At 39.4% G+C, this 21387-nt stretch overlaps 2 protein-coding genes across 2 annotated transcripts; one reads left to right on the top strand and one right to left on the bottom strand.

Annotated features, from left to right (window-relative positions):
* Positions 1–957: 957 nt before the first annotated feature.
* LOC124870590 (zinc finger protein 436-like) lies at positions 958–9521 on the top strand. Its single transcript, XM_047369387.1, has 4 exons — positions 958–1513; positions 1745–1809; positions 6759–6852; positions 8258–9521. The coding sequence occupies exons 1-4, from the start codon at positions 1306–1308 to the stop codon at positions 9289–9291; spliced, it is 1401 nt and encodes a 466-aa protein (XP_047225343.1). The 5' UTR covers positions 958–1305; the 3' UTR covers positions 9292–9521.
* Positions 9522–14278: 4757 nt separating this feature from the next.
* On the bottom strand, positions 14279–21067 carry LOC124870591 (purine nucleoside phosphorylase-like). The gene is made up of 6 exons (XM_047369388.1): positions 20920–21067; positions 18967–19136; positions 18774–18877; positions 18155–18330; positions 16819–17009; positions 14279–15354 (listed from the first exon to the last, which is right to left on the bottom strand). The coding sequence occupies exons 1-6, from the start codon at positions 20937–20939 to the stop codon at positions 15125–15127; spliced, it is 891 nt and encodes a 296-aa protein (XP_047225344.1). The 5' UTR covers positions 20940–21067; the 3' UTR covers positions 14279–15124.
* Positions 21068–21387: the final 320 nt, after the last annotated feature.

Genomic DNA, 21387 nt, shown 5'->3' on the forward strand with positions numbered 1-21387 from the left:
CCAAACTGAACTTTTTTCTTAAAACTTTGCAAGCAGTTTTAATTGTATTGCCAATTAAAGGATATCATCCTCCTCTTAAAATCTATTTGACAGTTGATATTTAGAGTTGAAACAGAAGGATAAACGTAAAGCAAGGGCTGCATTTCTTCCTAAAATAGTGATGTAAAGCTGTTCCATCCAGCTAAACGTATCCACAGTGTCAGAAGAAGAACATCATACCAACAGTCAGACATGGTAGTAGTAGTGTGATGGTTTGGTGAGGATATCTGACCATCAGGTTGTGACCTTAAGCCCAAACTCAACCTGGTTATTATACCACAAAACAATGATTAAAATCTCCCAAGCAAGTCCACCTCTCATTGGCTAAAAAAGGTTTTGTAGACCTAGTCAAACTCTGGACTCAAATTAAATTGAAATGCTGTGTTATTAACCCTAAATGAAAGTTCATGTTCTCTACCAAAGAAGAGTGGGCCAAAGTTCTTCCACAGTGATGTAAACGACTCATTACCAGTCTTTAAAACATTTAAACAGCAGTTGTTGCTGCCAGAGTTGGCACAACCAGCTAGTGGGTTTTTACTTTTTCCACACAGGGTCAGGTTGGTTTGCTTAGCTTTCTTTCCATTAATAAATGTAATCATCCTTTGAAAAGGGCATTTTATATTTACTCTGATTATCTTTGATATTGAAATGTGATTAATGATCTGAAACATTAAAGTGTGACAAAAAAAAAAAAAGCAAAAACAAAATAAATCGGTACGGGCAAATGCTCTCAGAATGTACTGTATCTCATTAAATCCATGGTGCATATAGTTATGTCAAGCATATACTTGAGAACATGTTCCTTTAGCACTTGAATGCATTGGGGAAATATTGAGAGAAATACATTGTATTAGTATAAAGTGTCAGGACCGGTCCGTTGGTGTTTACTGTCCCACAGAGGGGTCCCTGACCCTGTGTTTCGGAACCGCTAGCCCAGAAAACTCCGATATCGCCTTTTTTCTGCAACCGCTGTATCATAAATTAACTCCAGCGTCGTTAAGTCACTTTTTCTAACTTAAATCATCTTTTCTTTTCTTCCCTTTTTCCCAGCAGTAAGTTTGGCTGCGCTCATGTTCGTGTATTTACGGTAGAGCTCTCCACCACACGGAAGAAAGCTCTAAGCTAGCTGCCACAAACACGCAGGGATGTAACGATTGCCTACCACGCCGTCTTGTGTTTTGTTTCCTTTAAAATATCGACATATTGTGGAAAAACGGAGGATTTTACACATTCTTTTTACCTGCCTCTGACATTATATCGGTGAACATGGCTTCGTGCGTTCCCTTCCAGACACAGTTGTCCTCAATAATGGAGGTCCTGGTGAAGGCAGCAGTGGCACAGATCTCCAAGCTGGTCGATGACAAATGTGCTTTCTTGCATTTGGAAATATCCCGCAAACAAAGCGAGAATGAAATGCTGAAGAGGAAGCTGCTGCTGATGGAGAGCAAGAATGCGCAGCTGCAGCGAGGATTCGGTGAGATGCTCAGCTGCGTGTTTTTGCTGCCTTGAAAGCATGAGTTCATTTATGCACAAGTAACATCACTTCACTATCTTATTGAAAGCCTGCACAAAAGCTACAAGAATACACATTGTTGCAAAAATATTTGCCCATAATTAATTTTTTGTTATCCATAAAATATGTTTTTTATTTTCTAGAAGTGGTGCATTTTTAAAATAAAATTATTTGTTTTTCTATTTTTTTTAGAAAACTACATGGATCGAGGGACTGATTTGGAGAGAAACCTTTCACATCCCACCAGAAACTTAAAGGTTGGTGCCTGTTTTCTGTTATTTGAAAGCTTGGTAATGTTCTGTAGCATAAATATACATGCATAAAGGCCGGAACAAACTAAAATGGCCTAGACCACCAGGTGAAAAAGGTGTAAAAAGGTTGGATTGTAGTACAGCAGGCGCGTAGTTAGACCTGGGATGTTTCCTAAATAGCCCCGGACTTCTTGATAGAAGAAATTTAGAAGTATTAAAAAGATGCAGCCACAAAATGGACTTTACATTTCTATTTAAAAACAATCAGGTTTTTTCAATTGTGTTCCATATAATCACCTCACGCTCCACCTAACCTGACAATGAGTTAAAAGGAGAAGACAAAAAATAATGATCTGTCCACTCGCAGCACCACGACTGCACAACTACGCGCACAGGCAGAGACGAACTCCATTCTGGAGAAGTCCAGAACAGCAGTTTACTCCAGGTCGACCTGCCTCCTTCATTACCTGAAAAGTTAAACTGAGCGTCTCAAACAGGGATCATTTCAGAGCAACCATGGAGCCAACCGGAGAGAAGGAGCCTGGTGGGTTTGTGTTCAGGAACAGGTGGAAGCAGAGCGGTATAACCCAGACGAAGGTAGCGGTAAATCCTGAATGCTGACTCAGAATGGGATGATTGTAAGTTACAGATAATCACTGATTCACCCAGCAAGACATGAGGTGGAGGTTCACTCTAATGAGCATCTTCAGGGTAATGATGAGGAACTTTCACCTGAGCTACAGGTGAAGTTAAATGATCTGTGATAGAAAACAGCAGCAACCTTCTCTGTGAGCTTCTAGCTGGATTTGCATCATAATGTGAAAATATCTGGTCCTTTACTTCAGTCACAATAAAAGCATTTAATCCTAACGTAGCTAAACACAATAAAAGGTCCTTCAGATCAACACATTACATCTCATTGCTGCAGCCAGTCTTATAGTCCAGTTCTACATGTAGACAGAACCAGGTGTTGCTCAATAAACCAGGAAAATATCTCCTGCCAGAAAGACGTAGTAGAAAGAGCAAAAGTAAACCTCCCTCTTCTCTTTCATATCTTCTGTGCTGATTCTAAACATAAAGCTCTGGCTTTAAAGATGCAGAATAATTAAGAAATAAATCATAGCAATTAATCACAGGTGGACCATTGATTAGTTAACTATTTTATTTTTCTAAATTACACATGTAATATTATATAAACTAAACTAATTAAACAATGATACCATATATATACAGTTATTAATAACTGTAATATTAGTACTGATACGGTCCAGGATGAGGCTCTATGCTATATTTTAAACACCACAACTTAACACCTTTCCTCTCAAAGTGATTAATAGTAAGAACTGCACTAATGTCTCACATGTTCAGTGCAGAACAAAAGACTGTGTTGTAAAACGTTTCATTTATTATTTTTGGCAGGCCAGATTTCTTCAGAAGTGGAATGAAGGGCTGAAAAGATGGCGATAAAAGAGAACAGGTTCATAAAAAAAGGAACAATTTTAATAAAATGTTTCGAAAGCTCTTGGCATAATAAAATAAATGTGTTTTAGGATTTTACCATTTGACTAAGATTTAGGAAAATCAACCTTATTCCACTTTCCTTTTTTGAAATATAAGAATAAAGATAATGGAGCCTCAGGAGTGGAACAGTTTGATGAGAATGTAACGTTTAAAAAGGTCATTTATGTAGATGACAAAAGAAGCACATTTATCTGGCCCATAGTAAACATCTCTGAGTTTAAGAAAAACTTTTGTCAGCAAAAATTCAGATTAAGTTCTTTTCTAAATACCTCAAAATGTGTCATTATTTGCTTCAGCAAAATGGTTTTTCGTCAGGCCTAAACTCTTTTTATTCTTATCCTTCAGCTTCTAACAGAATAAAAAGTAAAATTATTGCAAACCTTTTTAGTTTGATTCACAATAATTTACATTCAGTCTAAAATCAGCCAGATAACTGGTACAATACGTCCTATATTATTTTAATTTTAAATTACTTTTAAATTGTCTTATTGAAATCTAAATATGTTGGATTTGGGCTAAAGCCCCCAATGTTTTGAGACCCTAAAAACGCCCCTGTAGTACAATATTTACATTTCAGTTTAACCACTTTATATAGAGCTTGATCACATTTGAAATTATGTTAAGGCAGAGATCTGATAGCAAACTATTACTTATGGTTAAAACAGTTAACAGTTAATTCAATACATTTATATACAAAATGTAAGATTCAGGCCCATTTTTAAACAGATGTAGAAAGAAAAGGGCAACAAATCTTAATTTTCATTCAATCACTCACATTGAGCAAGCATGTTGGAACAGTAGACTAGTCACTCCTTTTTAGGTGGAGGAAACCTTCAGCATAACCACACTCAGTGTAACTACTGCAACCAACTGGAGACTTGAGAGGACAGGAAGAAAATACTGACAAAATACAAAAGCACTGGTTTCAGTGGGAAGGAGAAAAACTGAGTTATTAGCAGCTATTGTCCAGTCAATGGCTTTGTCCAAGATAAAGACAACAAAATAAAGCACTGAGTCAGGAATAGTTTCTATGGGAACATTGAACAGAGTGAGATCACAAGGTCAGGGACTCCCTCCAAGAAAAACTGCTAAAAATACAAGACCTGGGTCAGGATTTATTTTCTATAAAAAAGTAAAAACAGAGAGAGAACACAAAATTAAAAATAGCAATATTGGAAAATGATTTATAAATGGAGAGTAGTAGGAAAAAATACCAGAGTGAGGGAAAGTGGTCAACCTAAGCCTATAGCAGCGTAACTACAGAGACACACTATATTGCCAAAAGTATTTGTCTATTTTTTAAAGTACATGAACTTTGATGAGGGCAGGACTCATTGCAAGCCAGTCAAGTTTCTCCACACCAAACTTTATAGACCTGCAGCCATAGAAGTAATTGAAACACCAAATTCATTGATTTGGTGGTGTGACCCAATTTGGCAATATAGTGTAGCTCAGGAATACCTAAACCATTCGAACTGTAGACATGGTGTCATTCTCACAGACTAAAACTGGGAGCTGGTTCCACAGGAGAGGAGCCTGATAACTAAAGGATCTGCCTCCCATTCTACGTTTAGAAACTGTAGGACCCACCAGTAAACCTGCAGTCTGAGAACAAAGTGCTCCGTTAGGAATATATGGAACAATCAGATCTCTGATGTATGATGGAGCTAGATCATTAAGGGCTTTATATATAAGTAGGAGCCTTTGATCCTGAATTTAATACGTAGTCACTGAAGATAAGCTAAAACTGGAGAAACTTTTCTTTCTCCTTTCTAATAAAACAAGTACAGTAGTTCAGCCTTGAGGTTAAAAATGCATGGACTAGATCTTCTGTATAACCCTTGAACAGGATATGTTGTATTTTGGCAAAATTGCACATATGAAAGAAAGAAGCTGTTTACATGATATTTGAAGGTCATATCCTAGACAGAGATGTCACAAAGGATTTTGACATTAGTGATAGAGTCCACATTAAAAACATGGAGAATAAGCAACATACAAGCAGTTTGTTTTTCAGATTCTCTGGTCCAAAGATGTCAAGTCTGGTCTTGTCTGAATTTAAAAGCAGACAGTTAAGAGACATTCAAGTTTAGATGTCTCCAAAACAATTCAATTCAGTTTATTTATATATTCACAACACATGTTGTCTCAAGGCACTTCACAAAAGTCAGGTTCATACATTCCAATTAATCCTAACCATTGAACAGTGCAGTCAGATTCAGTTATTTATTCAAATTGGATAAAAAGTTTTTCTGTCTAAGGAAACCCAGCAGATTGCATCCAGTCAGTGACTTGCAGCATTCCCTCCTCCTGGATGAGCATGTAGAGACAGTGGACAGTCACTGGCGTTGACTTTTCAGCAATCCCTCATACTGAGCATGCATGTAGCGACAGCGGAGAGGAAAAACTCCCTTTTAACAGGAAGAAACCTCCAGCAGAACCAGGCAAAGTGTGAGCGGCCATCTGCCACGACCGACTGGGGGTTTGAGATAACAGAGCAGAGACACAAAAAGAACAAAGAAGCACTGATCCAGGAGTACTTTCTATGGGAAGGAAAAGTAAATGTTAATGGATGTAGCTCCTTTAGTCGTTTCACCTAGAAAGAAAAAACAGAGAAACTCTGAGCCAGTTTTCAAGGTTAGAGTCTGAAAGAGAGCACATAGAGTTAGTCACAGTAAAAGCTCAGTCAATTTCCATGTCTAGGAGAGAGAAAGGGTTAAACACTAAAAGACAGGGCTATGTGGATCATCGGTAGAGGGTGAGCATTAAGTTGTTGCCAGCAGAAGCTCAGACAACAAGCTTTTTAAAAAAAAATTTTTTTTTAATCTTCTTCAGAAGTGAAAGCGAAGGCTGCTTTTATCAGGGTTCCTGTGAAAAAAGTCTGGGAAAACCCCATTATTTAGGGGTTCTGTTTTAGTTTTGTTGTATTACTTTTATTGCTCCTCTAAGTTTCAGAGAAATTAAACTTTGCGTTTTCATCAGCTTCATCCATTATAACTAGAATTAATAGAAAAGACTTCTTGAAATAAATCACTCTGTGTAATAAATCCATATGAGTTACCTAACAAACGTTTAGTGGATATTCTAATTTATTGAGATGGGGCTGTATGTACAGTTGTTTACATATTAAGGTATAAGCAAAGCTCCTCTGTAAATAAAATAAAATAACTTAAAATTATTTATCGAATATGGAAAGTAGGTTTGACAGAAAACTGTGACTAATGAAGCAAGTCCGTGTTCTCGAAACCGTAGCTGATCAAAGAGCCCCAAACGTTCTGCTCAAAATTCTTAAGAAAATTTTATTCATTACTACTCAAATCAAAATTGTTCTCATCTTCTTAAAACCAGTAATATTTAACAACAGTACATTACAGATATCTACAGCTACAGCAAAGTGACCAAAACACAAACCAGTCCATCTTTTGTTATTGCAGTTTCCTGAGATTGAAGGGTCCAGTGTTTCCTTCACAATTAAGGAAGAGAGTCCAGATGAGGCACTGTGGATCAGTGACGCTACTGCAGCCATTGGTGAGTACAACAACTATATTTTATACAATAAATAAAAACCATCAAAACAACACTTCTTGCACCCAGACAAAAAACGTTTTGCACCTAAAAGATCTGACTTGTAAATCATGTAAACAATTTGATTTGCAAGAACATGCCTGGCTAAAATGGGCATTATTACCGTTTGAGTTTGTTGATGCACATTTACAACTATCCAAAAATTCACACAATCCATTTTACACATTTGTAAATCATGTTATACACCAGGGGTGCCCAAGTCCAGTCCTCGAGTGCAACTATCTTCAACTTTTAGATGCATCCCCTTTGCAAACACGTCTGAATCAAATGAATGGCTCCTTCCCAGGCCAGGAAATTCAGCTTCAAAAAGTTGCAGTACAGTAGCTCTCGAAGACTGGACTTGGGCAACCTGTAATACGCTACTATCTCCAGTCCTAAGTTTGAATTAAATCTGTAACGATGGTGTCATCAGGCAGTTGCTGGAGCGTCTGACGGTCAAGCAAGACAACTGGTGATCTGTTTGTAGAAACAGGATCATTTTGAAATGCATTATACAACGTAATCACATGCTCATAGCACTGCTTACTGCAGGAGTATTGAAGCCACACTACCTACACGCACTGTGCTTTCCTCCATCACATGCACACAGGATTTTTACAAATCCTGCACTGTTATGGCTAGGGCTGCACAATCCAATGAAATCATGCGATATCCAATAATCTTGTCCCGACAATATGACTTGCGATATTACCTAATTTACTTAACAACACTTAACTAAAAAGCATTGATGTCTTTCTGATTCTGGTTATTTACAAACAGATCATAGATGGTGAGTTTTCTATCCAGCTACTGGAAACCATGAATTTTCCTTTTCAACATGGTTTTATTGAAAAGATTATATTGAAATCACACATTGGAGGATGTGGACTATATAAAGCAAAGCATGCTTTGACTATATTATTGGCTAAATGCATTTGATGTATGGTAGCGATTAACTTACAACTATTGCATGCATGTCTTGCTATAAAAACACAAAGAAATATTTACAGCTGGTTACGATACACTCCAGTTTCAAGTTAATTCCCATGAAAACCCTGCACTGCTGTCACTCTACTAAACACAAAGCATCAGTGTACAAAATAGTACCACTGCACAATATTAATATAGCAGCAGAAGAAGAATAAACTATATATGTACGTTCCTTAGAGGAAAAAACCAGATGTAACATATTTAAACTTATCTTTGCACAAGCACATCAGTTCTTTTCTGCAGTTTTTAATGAAAGCATTTTTAGCAAAAATGTTGTATTACCGCTGAACCCCATTCAGCACTGTCTGGGTACTTAACTGTTTCTGTATTGTCTTTACAGGCTGAAAGTGCTGAATTGTGTCTTGTATGTCCTTTTCAGGCAATGCTGTCCAATACCCTGATAATTGTACTGCTCCAGAGAGCCAGCAGATAACCCATTCAGATGTTACCAGACACAAGCCTGCAGAGTTCAGTGGCCCATTTAACTCTGGTCAGCAGCCAGTAGACATCAGCAGTCTTCAGTTCACAGTAAAGACGGAGAAGGCAGAGGGCCAGCACTCCTTCAGACAGGGTGGATGTCAGCACCGAGTGGGGAAGCAGACTCCCACTTCAGCAGACTATCCCGTCGATGAAAGGGAAAATCAGCTTTGGTCATCGATAATCGAAGGGAATGAGATCGACGCAGATTTTCCTGACTTCTCCAGTGTGGTAGAGGAGTATTCCAGCTCATTCTCCGAGCATTCGGATGCCACAAATATGGTGTCCAACGCCAGCAAGTCACCCGGTGTCCAGGAGCAGTGCAATGGGATTTACGGCAGTGAGTATCAGAAGGATGGGCAGCTGTCGCATTTCCAGCCCAGAGCGCAGGATGCTCTGCAGCATCAGGACAAGCAGAAGGAGCAGATGTATCTGCAGAGGAGCAGCTCACTCGCTGCCCAGCTGAGTCAACCTCAGGAGGACCCTGAGAGGGAGGCAGGAGGTGAGGACGGACCAAATGTAACTCAGCCTGCTAACGCCTTCACAACAAACTGCTTCTACCCTCACACCCCCCAAAAACTGATCAACCCCATTTCCCGGGGCTACACCTGCTCCCAGTGCGGCAAGTCCTTCAGCCGCCTGCACCAGTTCAAGCTGCACCAGCAAAGCCACAAGAGAAAGCGCGCATTCTGGTGCACCGTGTGCGGGAAAAGCTTTCAGTGCTCCTCTCACCTCAGCATGCACCACCGGACGCACACGGGCGAGAAGCCATATGGGTGCGGCCAGTGCGGGAAGAGGTTCACGCAGCAGAGCAGCCTGAGGGTCCACCAGCGCACGCACAGCGGAGAGCGACCCTACAGCTGCTCGCAGTGTGGGAAAACCTTCATCCTGATGCACCATTTGAAGCGACACCGGATCATTCACACGTACAGCTGAGAGGGAGGTGAAGCTTTCAAACCAAATGAAAAAACCAATGAACCACAGCTTGTTTTGGGTCTGACCACTTTGTTTGGTAATGCATATTAAACGATGCAGAATCCATCTGGAATGGATTTGAAGTTTTCTGCTCCATGTTTTGAGATGGTAAAAATGTGACAGCGAGCTGTGTTAGACATTTCCAAAGCTAGAAATCCCAAAAAAATAAAATGTGGGACCATCAAACGAAACCCTCCAACACTCCTGTTTAAAAAGCCAGGTGGAGTTAGATCCCGATAAAACATTTCAAAGCTTTTTCCATGTTTCAAGTAAAATATATACAATTAGACTGTGAACAAATCTGCTGGGAGGGGGAGGGGGGGAGGGGTATAAAACAGTTACCTGGTTAACTAATACTTTACTAACATATCTTTTAATTTAGATTTAACATTCAGTCTTCTTCTCCTTCAACATGCCACATCTTTACCTGACAATATTTACACTCTGTCCTCCTTTTCTATCATGTTGTGAGAACATCTGTTATCCACAGCTGTTTTTTTTTATTTCCTTGATAAAATACTCATTTCAGTCTAAAGTAACTCCACACCATGATGCTGCCACCACCATGTTTTACTTTGGGATGGTGTTCTTCTGGTGGTGAGCAGTGTTCTGCTCAGTCAGATTGTAACACACTCCCCCACAGGGTATATATACAGTCTTATTCAATAAATAAGAATATTATTGAAAAGTTCATTTATTTCAGAACTCAGTTTACTAAGTAAAACACATTATATAGATAAATTACACACAGATGATGTTTTCAGTTAAAGAATGTTAAAGAAACATTTTAAATACAGAAATGTGGGCTTAATGAAAAGCCTGATCAGATCGCAGTATATATACTCCTAACTGATACCTTTCTACAGTACATTTACATCCTTTTGGTCATTTGCAAACTTTGCCCATAACTTTATTTAGTTTTAACTTTTATTTTTACTTTTCTCCTTAACAGATGTTTTTTGTTTCCTAAGGGATTGTCATGGATATATATTTGAGATGTTTTACCTGACATTTCAGCAGAGGTGTTTGAACTTTTGAGAGTCCCTCGTTCCTGCCCTGTTGACCAAACTGTTTCATTCTGTCATGCGGAAATGAGCTCTGTTGGGATTTAAACTGACACTTTGTTTCATATTTCATCCATGTAACATGTGGGCTTTCTGTTCAGACCCTGAAGTATCTTGCAGGTTCATCCAGCATAATGGTGTCCACAAACTCCTGTTGGATTTTACATTAAACAGACCATAAAACGTCCCTGTGTTGGCTCTGACGTACAGAAACAATGTGTTGATCCCTGATTAATTTTTAGTTCTCTGAGTCTCTCCATTCAAGTCCAACTCCTTAAAGACATATTATTATTGTTTTCAATTTAGCCGACAGAAAATGTTCTTTACTAATCTGTTTGCTTTAATATTACGCTAGATTTTTGAGTTGTTGCTTTTTATGGCGACAAACATTTAACGGTGGGAAAGTAACAACTTTCTTGCATAAAAGTCTTATTTTTCTCAATAACTGAGACCTGGCTCCCTTCAGGACCAGAATCGCCCACCCCCGAATAAGACTGCAGGTTAATCGGCCCGTCTACAGTTGACTGATATTACAGCACCACTGAAGCATGTACACAAAGGAGCAGCAGAGGGCACTGTGACCCATCATTTGAATTACAGTATTAGTGGTATCTTTGTTGTGCTGAGTGGTTATCTGAGATACTGTTGCCTTATTATCATCTTGAACCAGTCTGCCCATTCTCCTCTGACCTCTGAAATCAATAAGGAGCGTTGAGCCACACAACTGCTGCTTTCTTCTTCCTGCCATCCTCTATAAACCCAAGAGATAAGTGTGTGAAAACCACAGTAGATCAGCTGTTTCTGAAATATTCAGAGCAGCCTCTCCGGCATCAGAGTCGGGTAACTTTCCTTTCCTCCACATTCTGATGATCAGTCTGAGCTTCATATTCACCTCATCTAGACCCCTAAATGCATTAAGTTGCTGCCATGTGATTAACTGACTTTCTATTTGTTTTAATAAACAACTGAAGAGGTGTGCCTAATAAAGTTTTACTTCCTCACAACTTTGATTCCTCTCCAAATACCTCCAAGTTGCAAGTTTTCAATCAGCATTCTGATGCTTTAGGCATTTCAATGAGGCGCAGACATATTTTGCTTTATGTTCACATGTAATGAGAAGTTGCATAAACATTCATGCATGTAAATGGTTATATGCTGACAACCTGAATGTGCACTCAACTGTTGCCTGGATGTTTTTGTACATCTTGTCAGAACAGATCCGCACATCATTAAACCTATTGAAGGTCATGTTTATTGTCATCAGCTCATACTGGAATCTTACATTCACAAAGCTGTGGCAAGGCTCTGCTTGTTCAAACCCAAAGAGTTTCTCAGCTCCACCTGCAACACTGTGTCCTGGTCAGCGATATCTCTTTTTGCAGAACGGGTTTTTCTGAACAGGTTGTAAAATAAACAAAGCTGCGGTCATCGTGATGTAAGCAGTTTGTAGCAGTTTGCTGAAACTCAGAGGAACAAAGAAACACTGTTGCAGATTTACAGTGCTGTGAAAAGGTATTCAACCCATATAGGTTTCTACTTTTTCCTTTTTTGTCACACTTAAATTTTTAAAATCACTGAAAGCACGAAGTAGGCTGAAAGATCTAAGGCAAGACAGTCATGGTACCATCTAAATAACTCAACAACAGATGGAAAAAAAAAACATTAAGCACTGACAGAGAGGGTTACAAACCCTTTTCTAAAGCTTCTAGACTCCAGCAAACCACAAATGGAGAATACATGAAACATTAGTGAACTTTCCCATGAGTGGCTGTCCTTCCAAAGGGACACCAGAGAACCAAATACAACTCCTCCAGGAGGTTGCAGAAGAACCCAGAACAATATCTAAAGCCCTGCAGGCATCACTTGTCTCAGTTAAGTTCAGTGTTCAAGATTTAAGTATTGGAAAGATATTTTAAAAAAAGGTTTTGCAGTGGCCTAGTCAAAGTTCGAACCTAAATCTGACCTTACTGAGGCCGTTCATGCTTGAAAACTCTCCATTGTGGCTAAACTAAAACAATTCAGCATCGAAGAGTGGGCCAAAAATCCTCCACAGAAATGTAAAAGACTCATTGCCAGTTACTGCAAACACTTGATGACAGCTGTTCCTCCGCCTCTTGCGCATAATTTAACACATTCCCCACTAATAACAGTCTGACTGGTCCCTACAAGCTCACACTTGTATTGTCCCTATCCGGATAATGTCAGCCTGTTTGTTTTTCGTCTAAACATTTCATCCTTTCCACTGGCAGACTTGATTTAAATCAGTTCCAGCATCTGTGGACACAGTAAATATTTTGGCAGGTATTTTACTTCAAACTATTCATTATCAGCACTAGCAAAGAAATACTTAAGTGAAAAAGTGTTTTGCAGTCCTATATTATTAATATTATCGGTGGTCTGGACTGTTAGAAAGACACACAATGCTTCAAACATCTTTCCCTGAGGCAGGCATTCAAAAACGTATTTCCTGTACGACTTGCAACCATCAGAGCTACAGCACGATCAGTTTCACTGGACGTCAGCCTGTCCCTGCAGTGTGTACAGCTGCAGCTTTGCAGCTCACTAAATCAGCACATTTTGTTCAGACACCTGGAGCTCCTCCTTTGAGTTCAGACAGCTACTAAATTTCCCAGGACCTTGTAGGGCCATAAGCCGGTGGAAAACAGCGTCATGGAAACTTTTGTCGAAGAAGCAGGGGATACAAACTAAGAAAGATAGCAGAAAGAGTCAGAATTAGACTGAAGTACCCATGAGATAGAGCAGACGTTTGCAGATAAGGCAAAGAGAAACAAACCTGGAGACATAAAACAATCATTTAATTTATTTAACTTAACAAGGGTTTTACCTAAAAAAGGAAGACTGGTATTTTACCTGACGATATAGATATCCTGGTGGTTAGACCCAGAATTTATAAATGTTTTTTATGAGGTTCCTCACACTTTTCCCAGGAGGTGCTCAGGGTAATTTTTTCTAAGCACCCTCCTCTGTTATTGGCACCCGTAGTAGTAAAGATGTTTAAGATGCTTCAAAACAGGTATTTAATTGCATCACCCTAAGCTGAAAAATTTGGAAAATTGCAAAGAATAATGAGTATTTATTTATTCAGATGTTAAAAATAATCATTTCTACATTAGAGAAGAAAACCTTTTCAAAACTTTATAATAAATATTGATTTCACCTGAGACCAAGGAAAAACATCTGGCGATGGGAAGCCTCTATCTGATTTTTTGGTTCATCAAACGATCCAATATGTAGAACTAGGACTGACATGTTTTAAATAAGGACAGAAATGGCTCAGTAAAATAATTATAATGGCAACAAGTGAAAGAAAAACTAATGAAATAATATTAGACCTATAAAACTTGTCAAATTTGTGTTAATTTCTCATTTGTATATTTATGTACCCTTTGATTTTCAAATTAAAAGTGCCAAATTATTTAAACAGGCCTGTTTTATTTTGGGTTGCAAGGTAGCACAGTGGGTAGCACTGTTGCCTTGCAGCAAGAAGGTCCTGGGTTTGAATCCCAGCCGGGGGTCTTTCTGCCTGGAGTTTGCATTTTATTTCCATGCATGAGCCCTGCGATGGATTGGTGACCTGTCCAGGGTGTACCCTGCCTCTCGCCCATAGACTCCTGGAGATAGGCACCATTATGGAATAAGCGGTATAGAAGATGAATGACATTTTAATTTTGTTGGCATGGTAACGATTTTTGGACATTTATGTTTCTGCATTTATTCTTGATAATGGGAAATATAGTCCTCTCTAATCCAAGCATTGTTGAAACACATTTAAACACAATGAATTTCTGGTCTACAAACTCAAAAACTGCAAAGACTCAACTTCGTGGAAGAGCAAAAACCTGAAATGCGAGGCACAAAAACACTTTGATTCCAGGTACTTTATTAGAAATTTGGAGCCCTGTTCGTTGAGTTTGCAACATAATACGAATAAAATAAAACTGGACTAATAATAATCAGGTTGCTTGACACAGTGAAAGGACATTAACCTCACACTTAAACACAACGGTGACCGCCCTCTGCAGGACGGCTTCCCTTCTTAGAGCTAATTCTCCAAACAATCCCAACCATCACATAAATACATCTCACATAAACACTTTAGATCATTTTACATCTCACTTTTACAGTTGTCAACATTTCATGCAGACGTAGAGTGAGTTGGTCCGCTTCAATAAAAAGTATCGTTCCACACTGATATTAGGGAATGTTTGAGCGTCGACAATAAATAGTTTTAAAATAAAGTTACAGAAATGCTAAACTAGTTAGGTGTGAAGAGCAGCACAGCAAGAATCTGTTAAAAACTACAAATAAACTAAACAACTCAAATAGAAAGCGTATAAAAAGAGGAGTGTGTAAAAGTAGATTTGTTTAAATAGTACTTGACTAAGCCTCAAGGCCAGTCACAGAGTCTGCTGACTGGCCTTGTGGTTTAAACTCTTTTATGAGAATTGTAACAGTTTCTAAATTTTCTGTGATGCACAGATCAGCATCTGACCTGGAATCAGGCACATCAGCATTTAGTCCCCAGGACAATCAGTTTTAGATGCTTCCCTGATACCACACACCTGATTCAAATGGATACTTATTGACAGGTTTCTGCAGAACCTGGTGGCAGGAGGATAAAGTGGGATCATCTGAATCAGGGAGAACATCTAAACATCTAAACCATGCAGTACAGTGGGCCCTGAAGACCTGTGCTGGTGGCCATTGCTTTAGGAGTTGTTCTTGTCGTTGTTCTCGTCGTCGTCCAGCCGAGCCACCATGGTGGACACCAGAACCTCCATCTGCTTGGCCCTCTGCTTGCCAGTCTCCAGGACCTCATCGTGGTTGGCCTTCTCCCGGCTGTCGTAGTCCATCACCGCCTGGTTGCTGATCAGCGACAGAGCGAAGCAGCGCATCCCGGCGTGGCGGGCCACGATCACCTCATGAACGGTGCTCATCCCTGAGGTCAAGACGAGGACAAAGGAATTTACTCAAGTTTGTCAATTCGTTTGTCTTAAAAAAGGTTCTGCTTTCACAACCGCTAAGATTCTCCATCATACTGTTCCTACGATTTAATGTCCTTTTAATGAAGAGCCAGAGAGAGCGCTGCGTTGACAGGACTCTTATCTGCTGTTTGGAGCATAGGGTAATGCAGTACCACCCAACCCCCACCTGTTTCTGCACAGTGACGGTCAGCTGGCTGAAAAAAGGCTACTACATTTTCAGTTTGCTTAGAAGAAAGAATAATTCAACTGCAAAAACACGGATATTAATGTGAAACATAAAGGTGTGCCACCTTCCACGCTTATTAACACTGCTGTGAAACTCCTGTTAGGATACTGTTGGCATACAGTTTAAAGCACAACTATGGTTCATTAACTTGTCAAATTTCCAAATGTAGCATTTTGTGTGCTTTCTTTGCATTTCAGACCCAATTTAAGAACCTCTGGTCCAGTTCAACCTGATATTAAACTTGTCTTGTTTGACACTTTTAGCTCTGTGTTGGTGTTTCTTTGGCTAATGGTCCTAAATTTCTGATCAGCCGGTGAACGGCCAGTTTGAATTTAAATACAGTTTTTACTAATATATTTACTCTATTTTGTCTCTTGCCTCTGTTTCTGTTTTTCGCATTTTGAAGCCCCGTCTACTACCTGTTTATGAAACAGCAGCATGAAATGCAAATCATTTCCTCCTTGGTTTTCAGATTTTGATCAAGATATGCATTCAAGACACTTGTAATACAAAAGCTCACAATTAATGTCGTCCCAAAACACCTCTATGCGCACTAATATAGTGATAATATATTAGTAAAAGCAAAACACGTGTGTATTTTATCTTGGAGTAGCTACTTTCTTAATTGATTATAATGTAAATCTGACAGTATTTCATCAGTTTCAGCTGATCTTACAACATATTGACATCTGCAATAATTCCCATGATGCTACTGGGTAAATGCTCTGTTGAAATGCTGTTTTGAAAGCATTTCATTGTAAGTTTAATTATATAGCACAACTTTAAAAATGCTTTTGATTCCTAGTCTGGTAATTCATTGCCTTTCTTCCTCTTTGGCCAGCTTGATTGCTTTGGAGATATTGTTGCGGTGTGTAAGATTGTTTGTGTTTGGTAATTCTGCTAATGCCATAACCTAAATCTGCACACAAACACTGAGGATGTTTGTTAACCTTCTTCTGACCCCTGGCTCTTTGACAGGGCAATACTTATGCAGCCATAATGGCATGTTTCCTTTGACCTCTTTCCTAAGACTGTATTAAATCACAGACCCATAAACATTATAACTCTGAAAGTCCTCATATTTATAGAAACAGCCAAGTTGTATGGTAAAGAGTAAAGAATTAACCACATGGCTGAAATAAAACCTCAGGGGGTCACAGTTTTAATAAAAGTGTGTGATGCAGTTATTTACCGACGGCGTCGCCCCCTAAACAGTGCAGCATGCGGCACTCAGCGATAGTTTCAAAGGACGGACCTCCCAGGACACAGTACACCCCCTCTTTGAGGAAGTCGCTGAAGCCGAGCTCGCCTGCCACGTCGTGCGCCAGCTGTCGCAGCTCGCGGTCGTAGGCGTCCGACATGCAGGGAAAGCGGACGCCAAACCTGAAGGTGGGAAGGAAAAACTTTCAGCCGTCAGTACAAAGTAACGTAACTGTGACTCAATGCTGGAGTCCAACCAGATGCAATACCTGAAACTTCTGATATTTGTCAATGTTCCAGTAAAATCAAACTTGCTTCATGATGACACCAATCTAAACTAATATAACCTACTGTCCAGTAAAGTATGTGATAAATGGTCAACTTTATGATGGGTTAGTTGGTAGCATGTCCTATTACAGCTTAGTGATATAATTCCAAACAATAATAATAATAATAATTATTATTATAAGTACATAATGCAGCTGGTAATATAACTGCCTGGTAGCAGCTTATACTCAGACATCAACATCATAAAATTAAATAAATGGCCACTATTGTTAAGTAATTACAAAATTATTACAATGTAATCACCTGGAAGTAACAGTTTGTGCTAAAACTTAAACAATAGAGTAAATTTATTTCATTACATGGTCTCCTCTGAGGCGCGGATAACCAAGTGTCATGTGATGTCTGCATCCAGAAGAAATAAAAGTGTTTTTGTTGCCTGTGTCGTAAAAAGCTTATTGTAGTTTCAGCTGCGGAGAGGCAGTTTGTTGGGAGGTCGAAGAAAAGGCTAATAACAAGAAACAATCGCATGACTTCAACCTTTTCTTGAGTGACAATAATTCATCATATACTTGAAACATTGCGGCGGCTATAGATATGTTGTAATTCGGCAATGTTTCAATCAAAATAAAAACTAGTTAATAATGTACAGACAATCATTTACAAATATATATTTAGATCTAAACCAAATCAAAAGTTGCCCTCGAAATGACCCATATTGATAGGATCTTCTTTATTAAACCTTCACCTTTACGCAAAGAATGGAAACTGGAGTTTAGCGTTTTCTCACAATGAGTTAAAGATCTTTATGAGCTTTGTGACTGAACAGGATTACAAAAATACATCTTTAAGTTTATTCTCTGTTCCTTTTTTAAGGGACTTCTCTTTCCCACAGCAGCAATTTAAACTTACTACAGCTAAAATCAAAACTGAACCCATCCCAAACATGTGAGGAAAGTTTCTAATGACAGGAAAGGAAACTAAACGGTCAAATAAAAATCATCCTCGGGGTCTGTTAGCGCCCATCTCTTGCCTCAAACTACCTGTCGTCGTTGGGTCCAGAAAGCGGGTTGACTCCAGCGAAGCCGGGCATGTTGATGTGATCCTTGATGACCATGATGTCTCCCACCTTATAGTCCTGGTTGAGGCCGCCTGCTGCGTTGGTCATGAGCATCGTCTTGACACCCAGCAACTTAAAGACGCGCATGGGCAATGTGATCTGGATTAAATTTAAACAGACAATTCAGCATCAATAACTCCTTAAATGTTATGTTTTTAATTATTAAATGTTATTAGAACAGAACAGATTCGTAGTGACCACCCTAAACATGCTGTATCTGTGTGGCACAACGTTTCAGATCAATGACTTTCTGTGCAGATAAAGAGTTAAATCTTTATTATAATTAGTTGGTCGTTTCTGCCCAAGAAATACATCTGAGTCAAATTATTTAGATGTGACTTTTAAAATATTTCAGCAGCAAAAAGAAATGCCTCTAAGTTCTCTCATGGTTTGTTAAAGCAGGTTAAACATAATCAACCAATCAGTGTCATTCCCCCACATTGCAGTTGTTTGGGATTCAGTTTCACTGACAGAAAAACTGACTTCAGTCATGTTTCTGCATAACCTTTAAATTAAACCAACAGGTTTTTATTTTCACTCACCTTCTGGATGGGGTGACCTTCATACAGGTGGAACCTGCCCTGCATGCAAACACATGGCTTCCCTTTTAGTGTCCCAAAAACCAGCTGACCAGCGTGACCACGCACTGCAACACACCCACACACACGTGATGTTAGACTTTACTGCTGTGGTTTTGTAACCAGTGTTTTTTTTTCGCTCCTGGGCTTGGCGTACCTGTGCTGCGGGGGAAGTTGGGAATGTCACAGTACTTAAAGACCTGCGGATCCTTGAGCATGTCAGCCAGCGCACTCAGGCCCGATCCGCACACAATTCCCACGATGGGTCGCACCTGGGTGTGTTTCAGCAGCCAATCGGCTGTGGTACGGCACTCCTCATAGCTTCCACTGGGAGAGGGGAGCATAACAAAGATAAGCATCACAGATAATAACGATAAACAAATTCTTCAGCAGGGTCAGCGGATAATATTTAAATACAGCAGAGGGCAAAACGTATGATGATGTCCCAAATACAAGAGTTTTGTTGATTTCCCAACAGTGAGAAACAGGGTTTACTTCCTTCACGGTACTGCACGGCGTGCAGCCCAGTCACACTTCAATTACACCACAGACAAAAAGTCAAAATAAGGAAATGTTATGAGTCAGACGAAGTTGTACAGTCACTGCTTGGAAATATTTACATGAACACAGAACCACACAGACAGCAACATAAACATGTTATATCGTGCTGGACTCGTATTATTGTGCAAACTCTGACTAAGCAGAGTCTGATGGTAGAACACAGTGACATTGAATTCACACTTTAAATTTGAAATGGACATACTGTGACTCGACCTTCCCTACAATCTCCTTTCACACTGTCTCATATCCCTCAAGACAACTTCGCTTTCCTAACAGATGGACAACACTGCTCTGCTTCCTAACATTCAAGAAAAACACAACATACACATTGCGGGCTAATTTCAAAAGGGCCACAAATATGACAGTGACTACAAACTGAGTCATTTTTAGTGTTTAACACACCTTAATGACCTTAATTAAAACCACTTGAAACCTGTTATTTACTTTTTACTTAGCTTGCCCATAAAACAATAAATATTCTCATCACAGATGCGATTTATGATGGCCAAAAAAAACTACTTTAATCAACATCAACAACTTTAAGCATAATTCTAGAGAAATGAGGAATAACACTGGAATTAAGGCTAAATCCAGCTGCAATATGACCTAAAAGAGAGCCCTGGGATGGATAGTGAGGGGAGCCGAGGTTGTTATTGGAGCGTCCCTTTTCTCATCTGGACTAAAATAGTACTAGACGTATTCTGCCTTCTTTGTCTTTCTTATTTCCCAAGCGTTTAACAACGGAGAAAGACGTGTGTAAAGAACTGTTAAAGATTTAAATTAATAAATCATTTTTCAGGCCACTTTCAAAATGTAAGTAAAAACATTGAATGTAACTTAATATACATTGTTTGTAGTATTCGAAAAACACCTGAACTGTACATAAACTCAACTAATCACCAAATCTACAACCACACATTGCACCTGCAAAGCCCTTAAACTAGCTGTGACTTTAAATATAAAAAAATAAATATTTGGAAACAAAAGGTTTTATTGCTCTTCAGGGTCTTTGTTTTCCTCTGTCTGCTCCGTCCTGAGTGCTACGTGCTCTCAGTCTGTGACTCCGCATGTGGGAAATGATGGAGGCTGAACCCACACTGACTCGGGGTGGCATGTCTGCCAGCTGTGACTGATTCTCTGACTCCTTTGTGCCACATGTGGCCGGATCTGGCACCACGGAGGGCGGGAAGACAGTGAATACAGAAGCCGGTAATGAGTCGGAGGGTTATAACTGACGTATACCGGTAGAAAAATGGAGCGAGGGTTTCAGGGCTCATAACCGAACTATTCCGAGCTTGACCGATCTAGAGGGTACATCTTCATTAAAGTATTACACCACCATCAGACCAAGAGGGGAGGAAACAGGAGGACAGAGATACTTAGCTTCCTTTCTAAGATGATTAAATTTAGCTAACACTATATACTTGACCGTTCATAAGTAAACGATCAGGCAAAACAATGCGTTAAAACCGGTGTTCGGCTTAATAAAACTGATAAAAGTCGTTAATTAGAAGCTTACAAGCAGGAAAAAGGTTAATTTGTTGCTCACCCAATGGTACTCTCGGACATGATGAAATGTGATAATGAGCTCAGCAGGTTGATCCGTGTTTCGTTGTATCTTCCAGCGTTCGTCTGGTTTCCTAACCGGTTTTTAGATGCTACGCGCCGGTCCCTCCTCCCCCTACCCCCGCACGTCACGTCACATCCAGCAGATTGACGTAGGTGGCAGAAAAGAAGGGTCGTCAAGACGACGTCACACTCTCCGCCATATTGTGAGTGGCACGCTCGGCTTGGAAACTAGTGCAGGTATGGTCGGAAACGGTGTTTTAACTTCTGTGCCAAATAAAACGGGCACAGAAGTTAACATTCAACTTGTTCTGGTGACTCGTGCTATATTTTAGGTTAATTTTAATTCTAATAATGGTGATTGTTGAGACAGAAATACACAATTACTTCACATCAAAATAATAAATACAGAACACAATGTACAATTAAATTGCTCTTGATTTACTTCTGA

The sequence above is a fragment of the Girardinichthys multiradiatus genome, chromosome 6 (assembly GCF_021462225.1).
Source record: "Girardinichthys multiradiatus isolate DD_20200921_A chromosome 6, DD_fGirMul_XY1, whole genome shotgun sequence".
Taxonomy (NCBI): Eukaryota; Metazoa; Chordata; class Actinopteri; order Cyprinodontiformes; family Goodeidae; genus Girardinichthys; species Girardinichthys multiradiatus.

Bases quoted from the DNA above. Each gene is read 5' to 3' on its own strand.
- LOC124870590 (XM_047369387.1), top strand. From the start codon at position 1,306: ATGGCTTCGTGCGTTCCCTTCCAGACACAGTTGTCCTCAATAATGGAG. The intron at 1,810-6,758 runs GTTGGTGCCTGT...TTGTTATTGCAG, and splicing joins ATCCCACCAGAAACTTAAAG to TTTCCTGAGATTGAAGGGTC. The intron at 6,853-8,257 runs GTGAGTACAACA...TGTCCTTTTCAG, and splicing joins TGACGCTACTGCAGCCATTG to GCAATGCTGTCCAATACCCT.
- LOC124870591 (XM_047369388.1), bottom strand. From the start codon at position 20,939: ATGTCCGAGAGTACCATTGG. The intron at 17,010-18,154 runs GTAGTTTGAGGC...TCCCACCTTCAG, and splicing joins TCTGGACCCAACGACGACAG to GTTTGGCGTCCGCTTTCCCT. The intron at 15,355-16,818 runs GTAAATAACTGC...TCTTGACCTCAG, and splicing joins TTTAGGGGGCGACGCCGTCG to GGATGAGCACCGTTCATGAG.